The 20826-nt window shown below is 42.0% G+C and overlaps 1 protein-coding gene across 7 annotated transcripts in view; it reads left to right on the top strand.

Annotated features, from left to right (window-relative positions):
* Nmd3 (NMD3 ribosome export adaptor) overlaps window positions 1-20826 on the top strand; it is an 81962-nt gene that overhangs the window by 21986 nt on the left and 39150 nt on the right. For 4 of the 7 annotated variants that reach the window (XM_041659113.1, XM_041659114.1, XM_041659116.1 and 1 more), the window contains 4 exons: window positions 476-548; window positions 1866-1972; window positions 3552-3622; window positions 3986-5827. In XM_041659113.1, coding sequence (XP_041515047.1) covers window positions 476-548; window positions 1866-1972; window positions 3552-3622; window positions 3986-4116 — 382 coding nt within the window. In that variant the 3' untranslated portion in view covers window positions 4117-5827. Of the gene's footprint in view, window positions 1-475; window positions 549-1865; window positions 1973-3551; window positions 3623-3985; window positions 5828-10151; window positions 11515-20826 lie in introns of those variants that run through there. The other 3 variants (XM_041659119.1, XM_041659118.1, XM_041659117.1) reach the window with 2 other exon arrangements.

Raw genomic sequence — 20826 nt, 5'->3', positions numbered from 1 at the left:
AGAGAAGTATATGGAAAGAGGGCACAAGGGACAGTGACAGACTTAGTGTACAGTGTGTACCTGTCTGCAGAGAAGCATGTTCACCACATAGCATATTTCAGAACTGTTATTTACTATTTAAAAATTTTAAATTTTATGTGTATCTTTTTCTTGTATGAGTGTATGTGCCTGGTGCTGGGAGAGGATGTTGGATCCCCTGGAACTGGAGTTAAAATGGTTGTAAGCTGCCATGTGGTGCTGAGAATTGAACCTAAGTCTTCTGAAAGAGCAGCCAGTGCTCTTAACCACTGAGCCATCACTCCAGCCCAAAATTTCAAAACTTAAAATGAGGAGCATTCAAAAATTTTCTACTTAGAAAGATAGGTGTGTGTGTGTGTGTGTGTGTGTCCATGTGTCCATATATAGAGATGATATATATATAAAACAGAATTGCACACAAGTATACTTATTAAACTCTTCACTGTTTACATTTCAGATTTGATTTGGCCAACTGTAACTTAAACGATGAGCATGTCAACAAAATGAAGTCAGATAGAGTTCCAGATGTGGTAAGGCTTTAGGGTTTTGTGGGTTTTTTTTGTTTTGTTTTGTTCTTTTTCCTTTCCTTTTTTTTTTTTTTGTTTGTTTGTTTTTCCTGTGCTAAAGAGGATTGATAAGATTCTGAGGATTTATTCAGGGTACCCCTACCTCCAATAATCAGATTTTCATTTTCTTAGCAAAACACTTGATCCTGCCTGACCTGGTGGCACAGGCTTACAATCTCAGGTGTGCAGGAGGCTGATCTGAGAGGATCACAAGTTCAAGACCTATCTGGGCTAGAGAGTGAGTCTGAGTGAATTTAAGACTGGATTGGGAAACTTAATGAGACCCTGTCTTAATAGAACAGAAATGAACCAGAGGACTGGGGACATTACTCAGTGACAAAGGGCTTGCCTGTCATGCAGAATGCCCTCGCTTCAGTCTGCCAGTACTGCTGATAGAGGGAAAGTCAGTTTGCACCTGGAAATGGAGACTGAGTTTAGAGTTCATAAACAGCAGTAGATGAAGGATAGGACCCTGCTCCACTTGGTTAGTCTTTTCAGAATAAACATGAATTTCTTTAACTTTGAGCAAAAATGGAGTCCTAGTGATAGGAGGTCCCTATCTCATCTGGCTGTTCTTCAGTTGGTGACAGAAAAGAATTGGGTATGGGTCAGAGTGGGTATTTATTGTTTAGATTTATTGTTTGATCTGACATGTGTGAGTGTCTTGTTGGCATGTGTCAGTATCCACCATGTGTGAACAGTGCTGGTGGATGTCAGAGGGGGTGTCAGATCCCCTGGAACTGGAGTTACACATGGTTGTGAGCTACCATGTGGATGCTGGGAACTGAATCCAAGTCTTCCTCAAGAGCAGCAAGTGCTCTTAACTACTCAGCCATCTCTCCAGCTGCAGGATGGGCTCACGAGGAGATCACTTGTCATCTCAAAATTTTCTGTTTTCTAAAATTTTCACTATATAATTATTAAATGTTATAAAATTCATGTAAATTTTGTAAGTGCTTATTACTGTGAAAAAATGGAGTATCTGTCTGTAAATGTTTCAAAATGTGCTATATGAATGGTGACTGAAAAAATATAATAAAAACAATGCAAGTTTTTGGCATTAAAAATTTAGCATTTAGTCATTTGAAATTTTCACAGTTAGATAAATAATACTCAAATGCATTCTCATGAATACATAGTAAGAGTTTTAGACATCCTCTTGACACCTTTCTCCTGAAGTGTAACAACGGCCAACAGTTGGACTCCCTGGCATCCTGAAGTGTTGAATGTTTTCCCCTACTGTGTGTCTCTTTGCTGTAACTGCAGATATTTCTGTTACAGGTGTTAATTAAGAAGAGCTATGACCGTACCAAACGCCAGCGCCGTAGAAACTGGAAGCTGAAAGAGCTTGCGAGGGACAGAGAAGACATGGACACAGATGATGAGAGGTACTGCTTTCCTTAAGCTTGGGACTGTTCCAAGGGAGACCCTTGGAAGGTAGGCTTACGTTGTAAAGAAGTTGCTGTTACCTAATAGATTTTTCTTTTTTTTCTTGATATTTATTGAGCTCTACATTTTTTTCTGCTCCCCTCCCTGCCTCTCCCTTATCCCCTTTAACCCTCCCCCAAAGTCCCCATGCTCCCAATATACTCAGGACATCTTGTCTTTTTCTACTTCCCATGTAGATTAGATCTATGTAAGTCTCTCTTAGTGTCCTCATTGTTGTCTAAGTTCTCTGGGATTGTGGTTTGTAGGCTGATTTTCTTTGCTTTATGTTTAAAAACCACCCATGAGTGAGTACATGTGATAATTGTCTTTTTGTGTCTGAGTTCCCTCACTCAAAATAATGTTTCTAGCTTTATTTTCTTGCAAAATTCAAGATGTCGTTATTTTTTTCTGCTGTGTAGTACTCCATTGTGTAAATGTACCACATTTTCTTTATCCATTCTTCGGTTGAGGGGCATTTTAGATTCCTCTGTTGAGAGTTCTCTGTTTAGGTCTGTACTTCATTTTTTTAAATTGGATTATGTGTTCTTTTGGTATCCAATTTCTTGTTCTTTGTATATTTTGGAGATCAGACCTCTGTCTGATGTGGGGTTAGCGAAAATCTGTAGGCTGTCATTTTGTCTTGTTGACTGTGTCCTTTGCTTTACAGAAGATTTTCAGTTTCTCAAGCCAATAGATCTTTGTACTCAAATTAACTTAGGAAGAGAAAGTTATGAATGGAATCTCCTTAGGAGAATCCATAAAGGAATAAAATGACATTATACAACTTCAATAATCATTTCCTGGGTTATTGTCTTTTATAATTGCAGTGTTAATGAAAATAATTTAGTTTAAAAAGTTCAAGTATAAGCCGGGCGGTGGTGTCGCACACCTTTAATTCTTGATGATGATAAAAAACATTGCAAAAAAAGAAGAATTTATATTACTGGGAATCAATAACATTTCATGATGTAATTTAAAAATAACATACATATGTAGCATGTTATACTGTTTAGTAGTACACACTTGACTGTTTCAGCTGTAGTCTTAGCCTGGTGATATGACTCAGCAGCTAAAGACTCAAGCCGCTAGAACCAACATAAAAACTGAAGAGCAGGAAAGTTGACTGCTGTAGTTGAGAGTGCTTCCTGCTCTGTCAGAGAACTCAAGTTCAGTGCCCAGCACCCACATGGGGTGGCCATGGCTCCGTAGCTTCCAGTGCTCTACGGGTACCCTCACACTTCTGGCATAGACACATATACATGCACATGCACGCATAAATAAAAATAAATTGTTAAATCACAAAACAGAACACCCCAAATTAACTGTAGTCACTTGTCCCTGGGAATTGATTTGTGTGGTAGAATGGAGGTGAGAGGTATCTTTTCGTTGTCTTGAATTTAACACACTTTAATATTCAGCAGTTATATAATATTGTAAGGAAATTTGTTTCCCAGCCTACCTACTTAATTAGCAGCCATATTTCAATTTTGCAAATACTATAATACTTGAGACAGTGCTCAAAGTTTCTTTTTCTTGTAGGCAATATCAAGATTTCCTTGAAGATCTTGAAGAAGATGAGGCAATTAGAAAAAATGTCAACATTTACAGAGGTTAGTGTTTTAGGTGCATTGAAGTCGTGTTGTAGATAGTATCTGTGAGGATATTTTAAACTTACTTTTTATAAGTGACTTTTATTTGTCTTATAAACTGCTGTAGTTGGGCTTTAACCTACAGATAATTAAGGAACAGTAAAATTTCCTAAATATTGTTTGTTGTATACATAATGAAGCAATTGTTATCTGAGCCTGTTCCTTAAGTTGCTAGCTCTTGCATATTTAGTTTGTTCATTTATTTAGTATTTGAAAGCCTGCTGTAGTTAAGAGCTGAGAGCCTTAGTTAGTGCTGATGATGGTAGGGATAGTGGTTTGTGCGTGTCCATACTTGTACATGTGAAATATCCCCTCTTTCCTTAGACTCCACCATCCCTGTGGAGAGTGACACGGACGATGAAGGAGCCCCTCGAATTAGTCTGGCTGAGATGATTGAAGACCTTCATATTTCCCAAGATGCCACTGGTGAAGAAGGTGCATCAATGATGTCATGATGAGCCATGGTATATGCTGTTTGCGTGTCTGTGACCTCAGAAGTCAGCAAAATGATCATCATTGCATAGTACATGCATTCCTTTGAATTTTGAGAGGAGAATTTGGTCTTAAAATTGAATATATGACTATTTTGATTGTTCACTTACAGTATTGAAAGGTTTCATAGTTTGATGGTTAGAAAAAGCGCTGAGATGGAATGTAGTTGTTACTGATACTGAGGCATCTAATGCAGTTTTACCAGAGGAGCCGTAGTAGTTTTACCACTTTAGTGCTGGATTCAAAGACCAAGTTAGGATTCTTTGGATATTAGCCAAATATTAGAATATAAGCCAACCTCTTATATTTGTTTTATGTTAATTGCTTTGGCCCACTTTAAATAACTTTCATATCCTTGGGGTAGGGAAATGAAAGTAGTTTATCATAGGATAACAGGGAAGTTAATCATTTTATTTCTACATAGAATTAGTATCCTTACCCCTTTTCTCTCCCTTCCTGGGTTTAAACTCAAGGCTTGTACTTGCATAGTTGCTGTCCAGTCATTAGGCTATAACTTTAGCTTTATAAAAAAACTTAACTGAGGGTTATTTTAATTTTTATTTCAGTAGACTAAAATGTATTTAAATGTGTGTAGGTTTGTAGGGAGCACAGATCAGTTTTACAGGTTAAATAACAATTTGATATGTATTCTACTTTGGACAGCAGCTTAGGATGATAGCTTGCTTTTATTATAAAAAGTCTGTCCCTTGTATCAATGATATAATTTTTAAATTCGGGGTTTCAAGTTGAGAATAAAGACTATTTTTTCTCTCCACTTCTGCCATTGAACATAATGTACCACCGTCAGCAAGAATGATTGTAGATGATGGAAAACTACTTCTTAGTCAAGTAATTTGCTAAGGAAAATGTTCTATTAAACCAAGAGTAATGCCTTCCATATTCCGAAAGAAGAGTGTTGCTCGGGTTTAAGCATTTTGAAAATGAATTTTTATAACTTTGTTCCTACAAGATTTGGTAAATGCACCTCACTGAATGTTCTTTACTTAGTTTGTATGTACCATTAAGAATGAACTGTTTTTTAAGACTTGACTGCCTTGTTTTTGAAGTTAGGAGTAAAGGCCCAAACATCCTCCAGTCCTTCATTTCTGGATGTGTATTCATCTAAAAAGCATGTTCTGTCCTGGTGGTAGACTGATGGGGACGGCAGTTTGAGCATGACCATAGCAAGTTCTCACTTGTTCTACCACTGGTTGATTTATCAAGATTTTAAGGCAGTATTCATGCCCTTTTCTAAAGTGAAGTTGTTATATACCTAATGTGATTTTCCCACTTAAAAAATTTAGTTTCCCTCTAACCTTAGTCTTTCTGGAATAAAGATATCCAAAAGCTTGCAGAGTCAAGTAGCTTGCTAAATCTACCATTTCCATGAGTCCCATGGTACTCTGACTGTTCAGGTTGAAGTTGTTTATAGTCAGCTTTGTAAATTCTGTGATTATCATTGTATATAATGGAACACACACTTGAAAGCTGTTCCTTTCTTGTCAGAAGTCTGATGAGCAAGGAAGAAGATGAGGGAGAGTTGCTTTTGCAATTGAGATGTTTAGCAGAGTCAAGCTCATACCTTGCCAGAGTCTGGGGACTCCAGGGTGTGCTTCCTTAGTTGGTGTGAGTCAAGGTTCTTAATTTTAATAAATGTATTCATGATGACTTCTATCCTTAGATTGCTTGGTATTTAGTTGTTGTTGTTGTTGTTGTTTTTACCTAGCTTTCTAGTTCTGTTACTTCTAGCCCAAGAGATATTTTTAAAAATAACATTTACCCATAATTTCAGACTTACAGAACGGTACGAGAATAGTTTAGAGATTTCGTGGTTAACCTTAACCCAGATTTGGCAAGTGAAAAATTTATCTTGCTGGCTTTCTCTTTCCTTTCCTTCTCACTAGTTTTTAATTCCACCATTTCAGAGAATGGCTGGCCTTGGAGAGAGTGCTGGCTTAGCATGGCCAAACCCTGGCTTGAATGCCCAGCACCTCTACTCCTCTCTACCACCACCCTCCGCCCCACCAAAAAAAGAGAAGGGTGATGCTTTTTTTAGCGTTTGGCATGCCCAGCCAGCACTCAGGTGCTATGTGTGTCCCAGGATAGCTGTGTGGCCCAACATTGTGTCATGTGTTTAAAGGTTGGACAGCCCTGTCAGAGATGAGGGTTTTTCATTCTAAAAGCAAGAAATTATTTAATAATAATTAGTTTGTCATTCATAAATTAATAAAATTCTAAACTTTTACCCAATCGGTGGAATGCTGAGGTCTTGCCATTTGTCTCAGTAAAGTCCTTCGCAGATGTGTCCATGTAAGAGTCTGTGTTACATTAGCATCTCATGCCTCTCTGAGCTGGACCAGTCCTTAAGAGTATGTTTTATTTAAAGAGTACAAGGCAGTTATTTGTAGAATAACTGCAGGTTGGCTTTGTCTTCTTTTCCTGTGCCTAGATTTAGGTTATGTCATTTTGGGGTTGCTCGAAAGGGATGTCAAACCTGGTGCATTATCCTAGCATGAATATGCTGCCCATGAGTTCAGATGCTCCCAAACCTGGTGCATTATCCTAGCATGCATGTGCTGCCCATGAGTCCAGATGCTCCCAAACCTGGCATTGTGTTTTTGGCTTCCTGTTCTGAGAATGAGCTCTCACTCCATGTATTTCTTTATTCATTTTTAATATATATATATATATATATCTTTGTAGACTATATATTTTTTCTCCTCTTTGAATCTAGTATGATTTAATTGTGTACAATCTACCACCGAGCTATAACCACAGGTTCCCATTACTCCCAATTTACAGTTCTTTATTAAGGTAAAAATTTTACTTGTTCTTTAAAAGTTCATTTTCTACATGTAGACAGAATCACTCTTTGATGTGTAGTTCTGAATTTTTATATCTGTAGATTATGTAATCACAAAGTACATACAAAGTCAGCATACACACACATACACACGCATGCATGCACGTGCTAAAAATCCCCTCACTCTGTTTTTAAACCGTACCTGTATTCCCTCGATAATATCTAATCTGAACTCTGAACTTATTTTATTTCTCTTAAAGTAAATGAGTGTTTGTCTGTGTGTGTATATATTCATTTTAGTTTCTCAGGTTATTTATGTCCAGAGTTTCCTTTTATTTCTGCTATTGCACTGTATGGATGTATTTTTATCTATTCCTTTGTCGAGGCACATTTGGTTTTAGCTTTAGATTCTTAAATGAAACTGCTGTGAACATTTCAGGGTTTTTTTTTTGTTGTTTATTTTTTCATTTTGTCTTAATAAAGAACTAGGAGTTGGGAGTAAGGGGAATTTGGTTATAGTTCAGTGGTAGAGTACTTGCTTAGCATGTGTGAGGACCTGGCTTTGATTCCCAGCACTAGGAAAAAAACAAAAATAATAGCAAGTAAGAATGGGATTATTACAGTGTATAGTGAATGTATGTTTAATTTTATAAAAGTCTGCCAAGCTTTACCAAAGTGGCTGCGCCATTGACATCTCAGACCAGCAGTGGATGAGACCTTCATTACCCTGATACTTGTCAATGTTTTTAACATGGCAGGTGATGTTGGTATCTTTTGTGACTTTTTTTTTTTGAGTGTATAACTGATCCAGGCCTGTGTACTTTAGGCAAGTAGTCCAGCATTGAGCTGTATCTCCAGCCCTCTTTTTGTGATTTTTATAGGCATTTTTCATAGTATCTTTTCATGTGCTAGTTAATTTGTGTGTCTTCCTGGATTAAATGGCTATTTCAAATCTTTGCAGCCTTTCTTCTTTCTTTTTTTGAGATAGAACATTTCTCCCTTGTTTTTCCTCTCTTCAAATCTTCTCATATACTCTCCCTTCTCTCCTTCAAATACATAACTTTGTTTTCTGTTAATTGTTATTGTATTATTCCTAAGTTCAGCCGGCTCTGTCCATATAATGTTGCCTGTATGTATGTTTTCAGGGTGGGTTGGTGTGTTTTCCCTGGGGAATACCACGTCTCCGGCTCCCAGTTTTACTCAGTTACCTGTAGTTTCTTTTGTCTTTTTTTAAAAACTGTTTTCTTATCTTAGTGAAAAGTACTATGAAGAGTATTATAGACTGGGCTACATCAACTCTATAACCTTGATGCTTCTGGAGGCTAGAAAGTCAAATTTAGGGTTCCATTATGGTCAGGCTCTGGGGAAGTCCTTTTAGTTTTGCAAACACCATGAGTCCTCACGGGTACAGAGCAGCCCTCTCTGGGTCACCTCCTTGGAGCACTAACCCCTTAGTAAGGGTGCTACTCTCACTATCTAATTACTTCCCTAAGGCCTCACGTAATCATTAACATTAGGATTAGATTTTATTATGTAAATTTGGGGAACATATATTCAGCCCATAGCAGGTTTGTTGCTCTTATTCCTGAGCAGTTAATTTTTAAAGTTAATACTGAGATACCAGAGCCCACCAGCTGATGTCTCTTCAAGTTAGATTCTGACTTTGACATCTTTTGGTCTTCTGAAACTAAGTGTCTGAAGCTGCGATAATGAAGTATGTCTCCAAACGATGGAAATGTTTTCCTACCTTTTGTTTTTAAGTGATGTTTTAAGTGATTAGGCAGTAGTTGTAGTGTTAGTTCAAATGTCCACCAGGTGGCACTAATGCCTGACTAATACTGAAAGGCCTGAGCCCAGTCTTCAGGAAACACCAGCTGAGGCTCTGGAGGTGGGGTGGAGACTTTGCAGTGGTAGCAGCACTCACTGTGTCTCTCTGAGGTGGGGATCAGTACATATTCAGTTTGCTAGGCTGAGCTTTGAACGGTGAGGCGTTTTAGATTGTTTTTTTTTCTTAGTGATGTATGGGTTATGATTTAAAGCTAGGCTTGGAAGAATAAATTTAATGTGTAGGTTTTCCCATTTAACCTTGTGTTTGAATGCACATAAATCCTACAGGTTCATAGAAAAATTAGAAATACACATTTTATTAATTTCATATGTGGAATTGATGATGATCAGTATTGCTTACCTTATTTACTAGACTGACCTATAAGGCCTCTTTCATCATGGGAAAGGATCATAAAGACGGGTCTTGAAAAGATAAGTTCATTATGAAAAATATTCAAGGATCATAACCTTCAACCTCCTGGATGCCAAATAATAGTCAAAATGCCTTGGAGCCTGGCTGTCTGTGTGGTTGCCCTAGAAAGGTTTCCCACCAACTCCCACAGCCTCCTAACTAGTTCGTCGTCTTTATTACCGGTGCACTGAGACAGGCACTCATGGGAAATAAATCTCCAGATTCTTCCGGCTGCTGTTTGCCTGCAGTTGGTACTCTGTATAATTTCATTGTTGACTACACTTTCAAAAATTATACCCACATTTTCCAAGTCTGCTCAGTGAAGCAGTAGTCCTCCAAGAAGTTGCTTTGAATTGGGCTTAAAGAAAGAAAAGGTAGTTTTGTCTTTGCCTCTGTTCAGCTTACTTTATCATATTAAAGGCATTCTGAATCCCTAAGCAGTAGCTCCCAAAAGCCTAGCACTGTTCCCTGAGGAACATTTTTATGGGAATTGTCACAGTGGTTGGCCTGGAAACCACAGGTAGATGCTGGGTGGCATATAATCCCCATAAGAGGCTCATAAAAGCAACTGTTGTTTCCTGCCCCCCCCCCCCCCCGGATTTTAGCTCTTCTTGACAAGTCTTGTGGCAGTATATAATTAAGATTGCTTTCTAAGTCTGTTTACGTTTAAATATGGAGTAATTGAGATTTTATATAGACACTGAGTATCTTAGGAATGCAATGATTATGTAAATCAAGTAAAGACTTTTATTTTGCTTGGATCTTTACCCAAAATTGCTCACCGCTGTCAGTGCTGCTGCTGGCATTTGAGTGACTGGTGGAGCATGGCCGTGCAGCTTAGCTTACATTCGTAGCTTTCTCCTTCACAGTGATAATGCAGATGAAATGATCTAACTAAAATGTTGTTGCTTCTTTTGGAAGTTATGCTGATATAGAGTTTATTTGTTTTTTTTCAGGGTAGTAATTAAGGTGTGAGGAACAGCTTACTGCAAGGATGCTTCGGTACATCTGGGAGCTGCTATATTTAAAGGTCTAGAGAATTCTCCCCTAGCTAAATTTGTTTCCTAATAGAACATTTTTATTTGATGAAAGCTGCCAAGTTTTGTTAAGCTATTTGCTGGGTTTTCATTTGTCTTTGACTGTAGCATAAATTTATTACCCATCAACATGGGGGCCTACCCGTATTTTCAAAGTTGGACTAAAGAATAGTCTCTACTATTCTTTCCTATTGTAGATGGACTAGTGGAGAGTAGGTGGGATTTGAACAAAGCAGAGCTCCAGCTGAAGCACCTGGTGGGGAAGGGTGGCACATGCTCTGTCTCGACGTACAGTGTGAGTGCTTAGAATAGCTGGGGACTGGTGGACACTCGCTGACAAGCATGGCCTTTTGCCCTCCTCTCTTCCTCATCCTCTTTTCCCTCTCCCCTCTCACATTGTCTTACTGTATAGCCCTGGCTGGCCCCAAACTTGCAATGCACCTAGCTCCGTCTTCTTCAGCTTTGCATAACTAATACACTGTTTAGGGAAGTAGATACCTTTCCCTACAAGTTGGCCTTTTACTAGCTTTCTGATGTCCCCACAACGTCTTCCTGGTCATATATAGATTCTCATAAGGACTTTTCTCAGTCTGTTAATTTGTAGATTCCTTAGATTCTCTACAGGTTAGAGAATCAATCCCCTGGTTTATGTCTACCACCCGTGTGTGCAAACCAGCCTGAGTATCCATAGAACCTTTGTTCTCTGGTCACCTACAGAACTGGGAAATACTGCAGGAGACTCTTGTCACTCAAGAGCCTCAGGGAATTCTGGGCCCTCCCTGATGTTCCAGACTCCTCAGGATTCTAAATCACAAAGCCAGACTAGGTCCCTAACGTTCACTCAACAGTGTGGGAATCCCTGGAAGAGCCCTGAGAATAAGGAGGTAAATTTCGGCTGAGCTATGTGTCATTTGCAGACCCTGGACTACTTGCTTCCCTTGGCTTCTGCTGGGGCTTTTCTCTGGTGGATTTTGGACCTTTTGTGATAGAAGATTGCAGTGAGCAATTGTATCATACTGAGCTGAATCTAGGCTCTCTCGCTGAATCTAGGGCTGGCCCTCAGTCCTGGTAATGAGGTCAGTTTTTGAAACACTGCCTGTTTAAAGTCCCAGCTCAACTGTCAGGTTTTTTCTATAGGTTCTCAATAGAATAAATTACTCTGTTGTCTGTGTGTCATAGCTTTTATACATATTGCTGATCAAACAACCCACAAGCATCTAAATGTGTTTGCCTATGTGCTCAAACTATATGTATGCTTATCGAGAATAAAAGCTGCTTCTCTCTCTCTCTCTCTCTCTCTCTCTCTCTCTCTCTCTCTCTCTCTCTGTGTGTGTGTGTGTGTGTGGAGGACAGAAGTCAGCTTTCAGGTACCATCTTGTTTTTTGAGACAGGGTCTCATTGACCTGGAGCCTGCCAAATAGGCTAAACTGGCCGGCCAGCAAGCCCCAAGGGTCTGTCTGTCTAGCACTGGGATTACAAGTAAGTATCACCATGCCGGGCTTTTTAAATTTTTGGTTCTGTGGATGGAATGCAGGTATTTGTGCTTAAGTGGCAAGCACTTTATGGACTGAACTCTCTCCTCAGTCCCTGTGTACCCTGTTCACCTGTCCCCATGTTTGCAAGCTTTCCATTCTGAGTAGAATAATGAGCTTATTCATTTAACTTCCCTCAGAGGTCACTTTTTCAACAAGCATTTCAAGGGCCACCTGTCAAGACACTAGTATGCCCGAAGTATGAAGCATGAATCAGACACACGTTTCTTACCTTCAGGGAGCTTACAACCCTCTCCACTTTTCTATTCTCAGTTCATTTCGCTGTCCCTGATCAAACAAAATGTCACCTCAGGTGATAGTGAGCTGAGCTGGAACCTTCATCCATGCTTGTCTGCCAGGTGCTATTGCTGGGCTCCAGCAGAGAGCTCCAGTGCCTGCTGCTGACTCTCAACACGACTATAGTGCGTCTAGCTGTCTCTCCCTGATGGCTTGGAACTGTGATGAGCCCAGCGGGGGCCTTGTGTACCTACCTAATGTCAGCTTGGGTACCGGGGTACTGGCTGGATCTGGAGTAAGTGCCCAGCATGGATAGACCAAGGGTGAAGGGGATCATAAAGCTATGTTTATTTCTAATCCAGTGGGGGATGAGGGGCAGTTTCCAAAGCTCAGACAGGGATAGAGTTTCTAGTTGTAGGGGTGGAGCAGAAGCTTGGATAGATGAGGGAGAGGAACAGAGAGAGAAGGGAGGCAGACACACATGAAGGATGGTGGGATCTAGACTAAGATGGGGTTTTACTATGGAGCCACACTGGCCTCTAACTGGTAATCCTCCTGCCGGAAATGTATGCTGTGCCGTCATGGCCGTCTTAGAACTCTTTGTGAGTTGTTCAGCTTGCTAATTAAAGACACAATGGTGTCTGTTTCTGTGGATACTACCCCCCACCCCAAAGAAACAAACAATAGAACCAAAACCCTTAGCCTAGCTATGAGAGAGAAATCCCAATGTTTAAAAGAGCAGAGCAGGGTGAACTTGAATTTAAATAGGAACTAGAAAGCTAGAATGGCGGCTTCTGTGGGGAAGGGTTTAGTCAGTGGGAGCTAAAAGGGTGTGAAGGTCTTGGAGGCTTTGCAGCAGCAGAGTTCAAAAATCCCTGCTGATTCTCAGCCAGCGATGCATAGTACACAAGAACCGCAGTGACCCCTGGGTTCTGGCCACAGTTCACACAGAGGTGACAGCGCTAGACTGTTCAGTTGAGTACAGCTTCATAATTACATTTTCTCCTTCTGAACATCTGGAAATCGTATTTATTTATTTCTTGGGGAAATATTCCAGGCTTGAATACTTGCACATGGGAAAGTGCACAGCTCCTCAGACCCTGCTCTTTGGCGAGGGAGGGGTAGGCACAAATGGCTGCCCCATCCGAGAGGTGCACCTTTCATCCCACGGGTTGGCCTTGGGACTGACAGGGTGAGTTTCTCAGCTCCACCTGCAGTCTGACTCACTCTGCTGCCTTTGATGCCCCTTCTGGAACCTGTTTTCTGTTCTGCTAGATTGCCTCTTGCTGGCTGAAAAGACGACCTCTCAGCAGTGGCCTGTGTGGGCATGTACCTCTCGTTAATAAACAGGAGCCCTACCTATCCGGGGACCTCTCCGGAACACGCACCTTTCTGAGTGCCTGCATCTCGCACTAGGGAGCCTGGCATTCTGAGTGTCTCCAAGGTGCGTAGTACCTGCTGCCCTGCCCTTGTCTGGTGTCGTGACAGCTGCAAACCAAATCTGTGATCTGCTCAGACCAGCTGCTTAGAGAATTGTCAGCTCTTCATGAACACACACAATCTTCTTGCTTTTCTGTATTTATTTAAAAACCAAAATGATACATTTAAACCCACTATGGTGGCATATGCCTTTAACTCCAGCACTCAGGAATTTCAGACAGGTGGATCTCTGAGTTGGAGGCCAGCCTGGTCTGTATAGTGAGTTCCAGGAAGCCAGAGACACACACAAACACAAACACAGATGAAAATTTAAATTTAAAAACATTAATTGGCATAATTGACGGCAGTGGTTTGGTTCTGATAATGACTCCTCTGCATTCTGAGTAATTCTTCTAGCCACGCCCTTGCAGGAAGTGACGGTTAATTACCGATTTCCAGCTCGCCGGAAGACAGTAAAATGGTGTCTATCGCCAGAAATAGACGTCATTTCTTTGTCACCACCACACTCTCTGAGTCTCCCAAAGTCTCTCGGAGTTGTTTCTAAAGGACGGAAAGGTTGAAAAATTGGCTGGATCATCTTTTGAGTGACTGGTTTCTGTAAATATGTGAAGGGACCCTGTAATCAGCTCCAGAGTGGCGAGTTTGTTGATTGACTACCTAATTCACTCACTCGTCCATGATGCTTCCGCTCTGTCCTGCTGTTTTAGCTGTGAGAAATAGAGTAGTAGATAAGATAGAAATATCTGTCGAAGGAAGGCAGATGATGTGGGGTAGTCACCAGAGAAGGCCAAACGGACGTGGGTGTAAGCCAATAGAAAGTCTTTTATTTGCTAGACTACTTCTACATTGGGTGTTTAGGATCCCCGTGTAGCTCTGAGCCTTTCTCGGGGTGAACTTTTAAGCACAAAACTCACCCCGTGGGTTGACATGCTTCAGTTAACAAGAACAGTTAACTAGAAGTGGAACTTCAGAAGCCAAAAAAAGTTTAGAGATTTTCTCCTAACTGTGGACTCTGATAGACTAGGTCTTTGTTTTCTCTTGGCACATGGTGCTGTCTGTGTGCTGAGTTTTATGGCCTGAATGGTACTTGCATCGTGGAGTTTTAGTTACCCTAAGTTCTGGGGGCCTACTCAGGTCTGGGCCTTGTTTGACAAAGAAAGTAGAGCAGTTGGTTCTTGGGGTACGAAAAGTGCTATAGAGAAAAGTGAGTCAGGGCGGGGAGGTTGGCTGCCTATTGTACTTAGATCTTTTTGCCAGTACTAAGGATTGAACTGAGAGCTTCGTATGTGCTAGATCAGGACTCTAGTACTGACCCATCCATCACCCCATCCCCAAAGCATTTTGGTTTTAAATGTCCTGTAGGAAAACCATGGTGCGGTGAGAAAGGAGAGGGGATGGTAGATACAGAGCCCTGAGGCAGGAGGTACTGGCATGCCGAGAAGCAGGCCAGCGACAGCATCAGCACCTGTGTGTGCAGTGTCCTCCTGCAGGCCAGACACCGTGAGAAAGGTCCTCCATTATCTTATAAAACCCTCCAGGGTTGCGCATTTCCCAAGCATGGAAGAAGAAACTGAGACCAGACGGGTTGTGTAAGGTGTGGAGGCAGTTTGGCTCCAGGGTCTGCTGCCATCTCACCTGATGAAGACATGGCTGGCATTGCTCATCCTGCTACCGGCTGCTACTTTGCTTTCAGGGGAAAATGCTCTTCTGATCCTCAGGGTGCACAGCACTTGATGTCTTGAGCAGCTAGTTCCTTTCAACCCGATGAACTTTGTGTTGTGGACAGTGATGGCAGATCTTGACTTTATGTTGGTCATTGGGTGATGGAGGAAGGTCATTGGCTAATAAAGGAACTGCCCTGGCCCATTTTATTGGTTAGAGGATAGGTGGGAGGAGTAAACAGAACAGAACGCTGGGAGGAAGAGGAAGTGAGGTCAGACTCCACAGCTCTGCTCTCCAGAGCAGACGCCTCAGCAGAGACGCCATGCCCTGCTCCCGGGATGAAGCTCCGACCCAGGATGGACATAGGCTAGAATCTCCCCGGTAAGCGCACCTTGGGGTGCTACACACAGATGATTAAAAATGGGCTAAATTAATATGTGAGAATTAGCCTAGAAGAGAATGGGCCAAGCAGTAATTAAATGAATACAGTGTCCGTGTAATTATTTCGGGGCATAAGCTAGCCAAGCAGGCGGCCAGGGTGCTGGGAACGCAGCGCCGCCGCCCTTATCGCTTCATATTGGGTATTCAAAGACTCATTTCTTTTCTTAAACTTTATTTTATGTGTATGGGTATTTTGCCTGTGTGTATGTCTGTGTACTGCATGAGTGTCTGGTTGTAACCTCAGAGGCCAGAGGGGATACCAGGTCCTCTGGAACTGAAATTATAGACCATTGTGAGCTGCCCCATAGGTGCTGGAATTGAACCCATGTCTTCTAGAAGACCGTCCAGTGCTCTTAACTGCTGTGTATCTCTCCAGCTCCTCTTTTTTTTTTTTAATATATATATATATATGATTGTGGTTTGTAGTCCTGGACAACTCCCTCATATTCTTCTAGGACCAGGGAGAGATGAATGAATAGTAATATACTTTTTTTTCAGACAGACTCTCATTACATATTTCTGGTTGATTTAGAGCTCACTGTGTAGACCAGGTTGGCCTTGAACTCACAGATTTGCAGGCCTCTGCCTCCTGAGTGCTGGGATTGCAAGTCCATGTCCCCACACCTAGCCAGAAATATACTTTAAAAGAAAATGCAGAGTATATAGCACTTGAGAACTAAGAAGCTATCTGTCTTGGTTCTAGAAAAAGCTACTGTTCAGCCCCAGCGGGCTGGTCAAGGATTCCTGTTTCTCTGTTCTCTCAGCCACAGCATAGCACAGCCCTGCTTTTGATCAGGTGTGCTGCTGCATCCTGGAAGTGGGTTTCCGCATCAGAAGTCCGGCCTGCCTCAGGAGCTTCCTCCTGCATCCTCAGGACTGTTTGCTGTGTACTCGTCTCCCCCCTCACGTCTTTTGCCTCCCTGCTCAAATATTTACTCGCTTCTTATTTTCCAATGCTGTTCATTTATTGACTGAACCAATCCTGGCTAAAGAGAAAGATAGGTTTTGGGGCAGATGCCTGGGAGCATGCAAGGTTGTGTATGTGAGCGGGCCACTCGTGAGATGCTTGTTCCTGCTCATCCTTCAGAGCTGACTTCGGATCTTTGGCCAGAACACTGCAGTGGTTCTCTGGGATGCTCAGCTTTCCACTCCTCTGAAAGATGGAGTTGAAATCAGCTCCTAAAATCTTATAGGATAACCACATGGTCTTCTAGACCAACCTTCTCAGGGAGCTTCATCTTGCTGCACTGGTGGAGGAAATCAGCGTCTTCTAGAAATGGCCAGGGAGGTAGGAGAATGGTCCTTTTTTATTTTTGCTAATTCTTTCCTGAGTAGTTACAGCATGAACAACTAACTTCCGGCTTTTCACATATGCAAGAGTTTCTCTCCCCTCTCTTGTTTTATTCTCCCACAGGTTGCCTATTGACCCTCTGACATAGTATATATTCCTGTGCTAACACTGGCAGGCACACTCCACAAGGATGGATTTCCTTTTCTGACCTTGCTGTGTCCTAGACATGCAGCATTGAAATGGATCTATAAACCCTTTATGGATTATGTGTTATTAAGTAAATCTGTGTGTAGTGTGTGTGTGTGTGTGTGTGTGTGTGTGTGTGTATGTAAGTATGTGTGTGTGTGTACCAGGGACTTGATGGACGCTAAGCAAGCACACTACCACTGAAATACACTCACAACCCTTGGCCTGTTTTTAATTTTGAAACCTGGTCTTACTATGTTTCCCAGGAGGAACTTGCATTTACTTTGTAGCCCTAGCAAGTCTTGAACCTGTGATCTTCCTGCTTCAACCTTTTGAGTATCTGGGATCACGGGCCTGAGTCACCAGTGTGTGACTTTGTAGCAGCTCAGCGGGCTTCTGCAGCATGGGCTGAGCTACTTGATTTTGAGCTCTTGAGTTCATTCATTCATTGATTTGCTTTTATTTTCTTTGCATCCTTTAGTACCACTTGAAAACACACACACACGCACACACACGATCATTGCCTTTCCATTTTCTTGCTCTATTATAAGCTCCAAGAGGGCAGAGACTTTGCCTTATAGAGTGATTGCTGGGCCTTCAATGTGAGACACCGAGCGCAGGATCTGGTGGCGTAAAATAAAGGTTCAACAAATCTCTTAGAGAATAAAGAATTAATAATTGTGTTGCTTTGAAAAGCATCTGGAGCATCTACTCTATTCCTGACACAGTCTTTGCCTTTAGTCTTATGTGAAAGGAAGACGAGTCAACAGCACGTGTGAGATGCACCATGCAAAGGGCTGGAGTGGGGCTGGTGTTGGGAAGGTAAGTTTGCTGCAGTGATGGAGACCAGGATTTGGGGCTGAGAAGGAGGCAGAAGAAGCTGCAAGCCGAGGGCCTCATATGACACCGGCTCTGGGGCTGTGTTCTGAGGCCACTGGAGGAGGGCTTTAAGCAGGCATTTGACATGAGCGGATTTTTTCTTACTGTTCCACAGTCAGTGTTACAGTGGAAGGACAAGGCCTTGTCTCTCTGTGCAAATTTATTCAAATCATTATTAAAAAAGTCAAATGTCTCAGATTGAACAATTCAGTGTCACTCATTGCTCTCACAGTGCCGTAAGCTGTTCCAGTTCCAAATTCTCGTCATCCAAAAGGAAATCTGGAGGCTGCTTCTGGCCCCACTTGACCACCAATCTTAGTTCTGCCTCCACGGAGCCATCTCTCATGGGTAGTCCCTCTAAATGGAAGTGTACAGCCTGTCACCTTTCACTCAAGATAGACCGCTGGATCAGTACTTTCTTCCTTCTGTGGTCAAGTGACATTGCGTCATTTCACTTCTTCCTTCCCATGCCTCCTCGGAGTGCACAGGATTGTTCTGGCTGATGCTTTCAAGAGCATCAGTACTGAGAAGAGAGGCAAAGGCCGCATCCCTAGGTATGAGGCTTGTTCCAGAGTGAGTGTCCAGCTTCTCCCTATGTTGGCGAAGCATGGCTCCATTGGTGGATTTGAACCGGGGAACTGCTGTAAAGCACAGAATCATGAGGCATAGATTAGATGAGTGTCTCAGAGACCTAGACAAATGGGAAAGTGGTATGTTCCCATCCCATCAGTTTAGTTTCATTTTGCAGATGATGTCAGCTGATGCCATAGACTGTGAAGAAAGACAAAAATACACAGATGGGTACCCTGGATCTGCTTTTCTCCAGTTATAAAATGTACACTTAAATAACATACCTCGATAGACAAAACGAAACACTCAATTGCATGCATACAACGTAGTTTGTTTAGTTATTCGTTTGTTGTTGGACATTTTGGCTATTCTCACCTTTTGGCTACTGTGAACGTACGCGCACACGTGCCCTTTGGAGTGTCTGCTTCAACAGTGCCAGTATAACTGCCCACCTGACATCAGACAAAGGGGCAAAGTTGTTCAATGGCAGAAAAGCATCGTTTCCAACAGCTGCCTTGGAGCAAAAGCACCCATAGTCAAGCGCTTGATCGAGCCAACCTCTCATGATCTGACCCTGAAATCTCAAGTCACCAAAAATGGATCATGGACTTCCAGGTAAACCTGTAAAATTTTTAAGGGCTGGAAAGATGGCTCAGTGGATAAAGGCACTTGCTGCCAAGTCTGAGGACCCAAGTTTGATTCCTAGGACCCATGTGATAGAAGGAGAGAAGCAACTCCCTCAAGTCGTCCTCTTCATTCCCCATCCCCACCGTCCTCATGAATGGAAGAAAAACATCTTCGGATGGGGTGGGAGGAAGGGCAGGCTTGTTTGCACTCAGGGCTCTGTGAAGTTTTCAGAGATGACACCAATGATGTCATTCATAACAAAGATGACAAGTGAGTTTTGCATCAAACTTCAAACCTGTGCTGCGCAGACCTTCTTAAGACTATGAAAGACCAGCCTCAGACAGAGCAAGCATTTGTAAACTACACAATTGACAAAGACCTTTCAAAGTCAATAGTAAAAAAACTAGGCTGCTCAATTTGAAAATGGGCAAAAGGCATGGAAGCCTATTTCACCAGAGAGGACTACAGATGGCAAAGAAGCACATAAAAGATGCTTATTAGCAGCCATTAAGAATGTGCTAATTAAAGTCATGCTACAAGTCTACTTCCCCATCGGATGAGCTACGGTGGTGATGGTGATACCAAATGCTGGGGAGAATGCAGAGAAACTGGATTGCTCAGGTCCTGGGAAAGTAGGAGCATAGCCACTTTAGGGAGACAGCTAGGAAAGTTCTTATGTAACTCGATTTGTACTTCCCAGAGAGGCAACAGTTTTATTGCCTCAGCATTTCTTCCAGAAAAATAAAAACAGGCTCTCACAAACACATGAAAATGGATATTGAAATCAGCTTCGCTGTTTTAGCCCCAAACCAGAAAAGGCAGAACTCCGGCACATCGATACCACAAACTACTTACTATTCAGCAGTAAAAAGGAATGAGTTGTTGACATACGTGACAGCCCAGGAGGACCTCCAGGGCATTATACTGTGGGGGGAAACATCTCGAAAGGTGATACGTTGTTTAATTCAACTATGTGGTGTTCTTGAAATGAAAATGGAGGCATTGCTGGTTCCCAAGAGGCAGAGGCAATCAAGGAGAGTGCGAATACAGAAAGACACCACACGGAGGTTCCCCTGTGGTCCGGCAGCGTGATTGTGCCAATGGGAACATAAGTATACATGTGGTGCTACTGTGTGGATCTTGAATGCCCCTCGTTTCAAGGGTTTAGTCCCTAATGTGCCACTATTGAAGGGTAGTAGACACTTGAAGTGACAAACTCTAAGGGAGGCTTCCAACCGCAGGGAGACCTGAAAGGCCCAGATTCCTTTCCCGCTCCATGGGTGTGTGCCTTTATTCACGCATGCTCTTCCTACAGGGTCCAAAGCAGCAGGTCCAACTAGGCAGGGGCTGAGCCCCTGAGTCCAAAGAAACCTCAAATTGTTAGCTGATTGTTTCAGCTGCTTTGTGGTGGTAACGAGAAGCACAACTGTACACAGGAGATAAAACCACGCAGAACTGCAGATACACAAATACATGAGTGCCTGTGAAAACCCCCAAACCGAGTAAGGTCAGGGGTCATGGTAATGGCATCATTCAATGCCGCTTTCCTATTTTGATATTGTGATATTACCATGGGGGGGGGCTGTGTGACGTGTATAATAATTTTGAATATTTTGCAACTTCCTGTGAATCTATTTCAAAATGAAAAATGTTATTTTTTTATTTAAAAAAATCAATGTGTGGACTAAAACTGTTCATTCAGAATATTTAGAAGTTTGGAAGGCTAAAA

The sequence above is a fragment of the Microtus oregoni genome, unplaced genomic scaffold (assembly GCF_018167655.1).
Source record: "Microtus oregoni isolate MIOR12 unplaced genomic scaffold, Mior012 000010F_ref0000083, whole genome shotgun sequence".
NCBI classification, from domain to species: Eukaryota; Metazoa; Chordata; class Mammalia; order Rodentia; family Cricetidae; genus Microtus; species Microtus oregoni.
The sequence above is the reverse complement of the archived record's forward strand: the minus strand, read 5'-3'. Positions and strand labels throughout refer to the sequence as shown.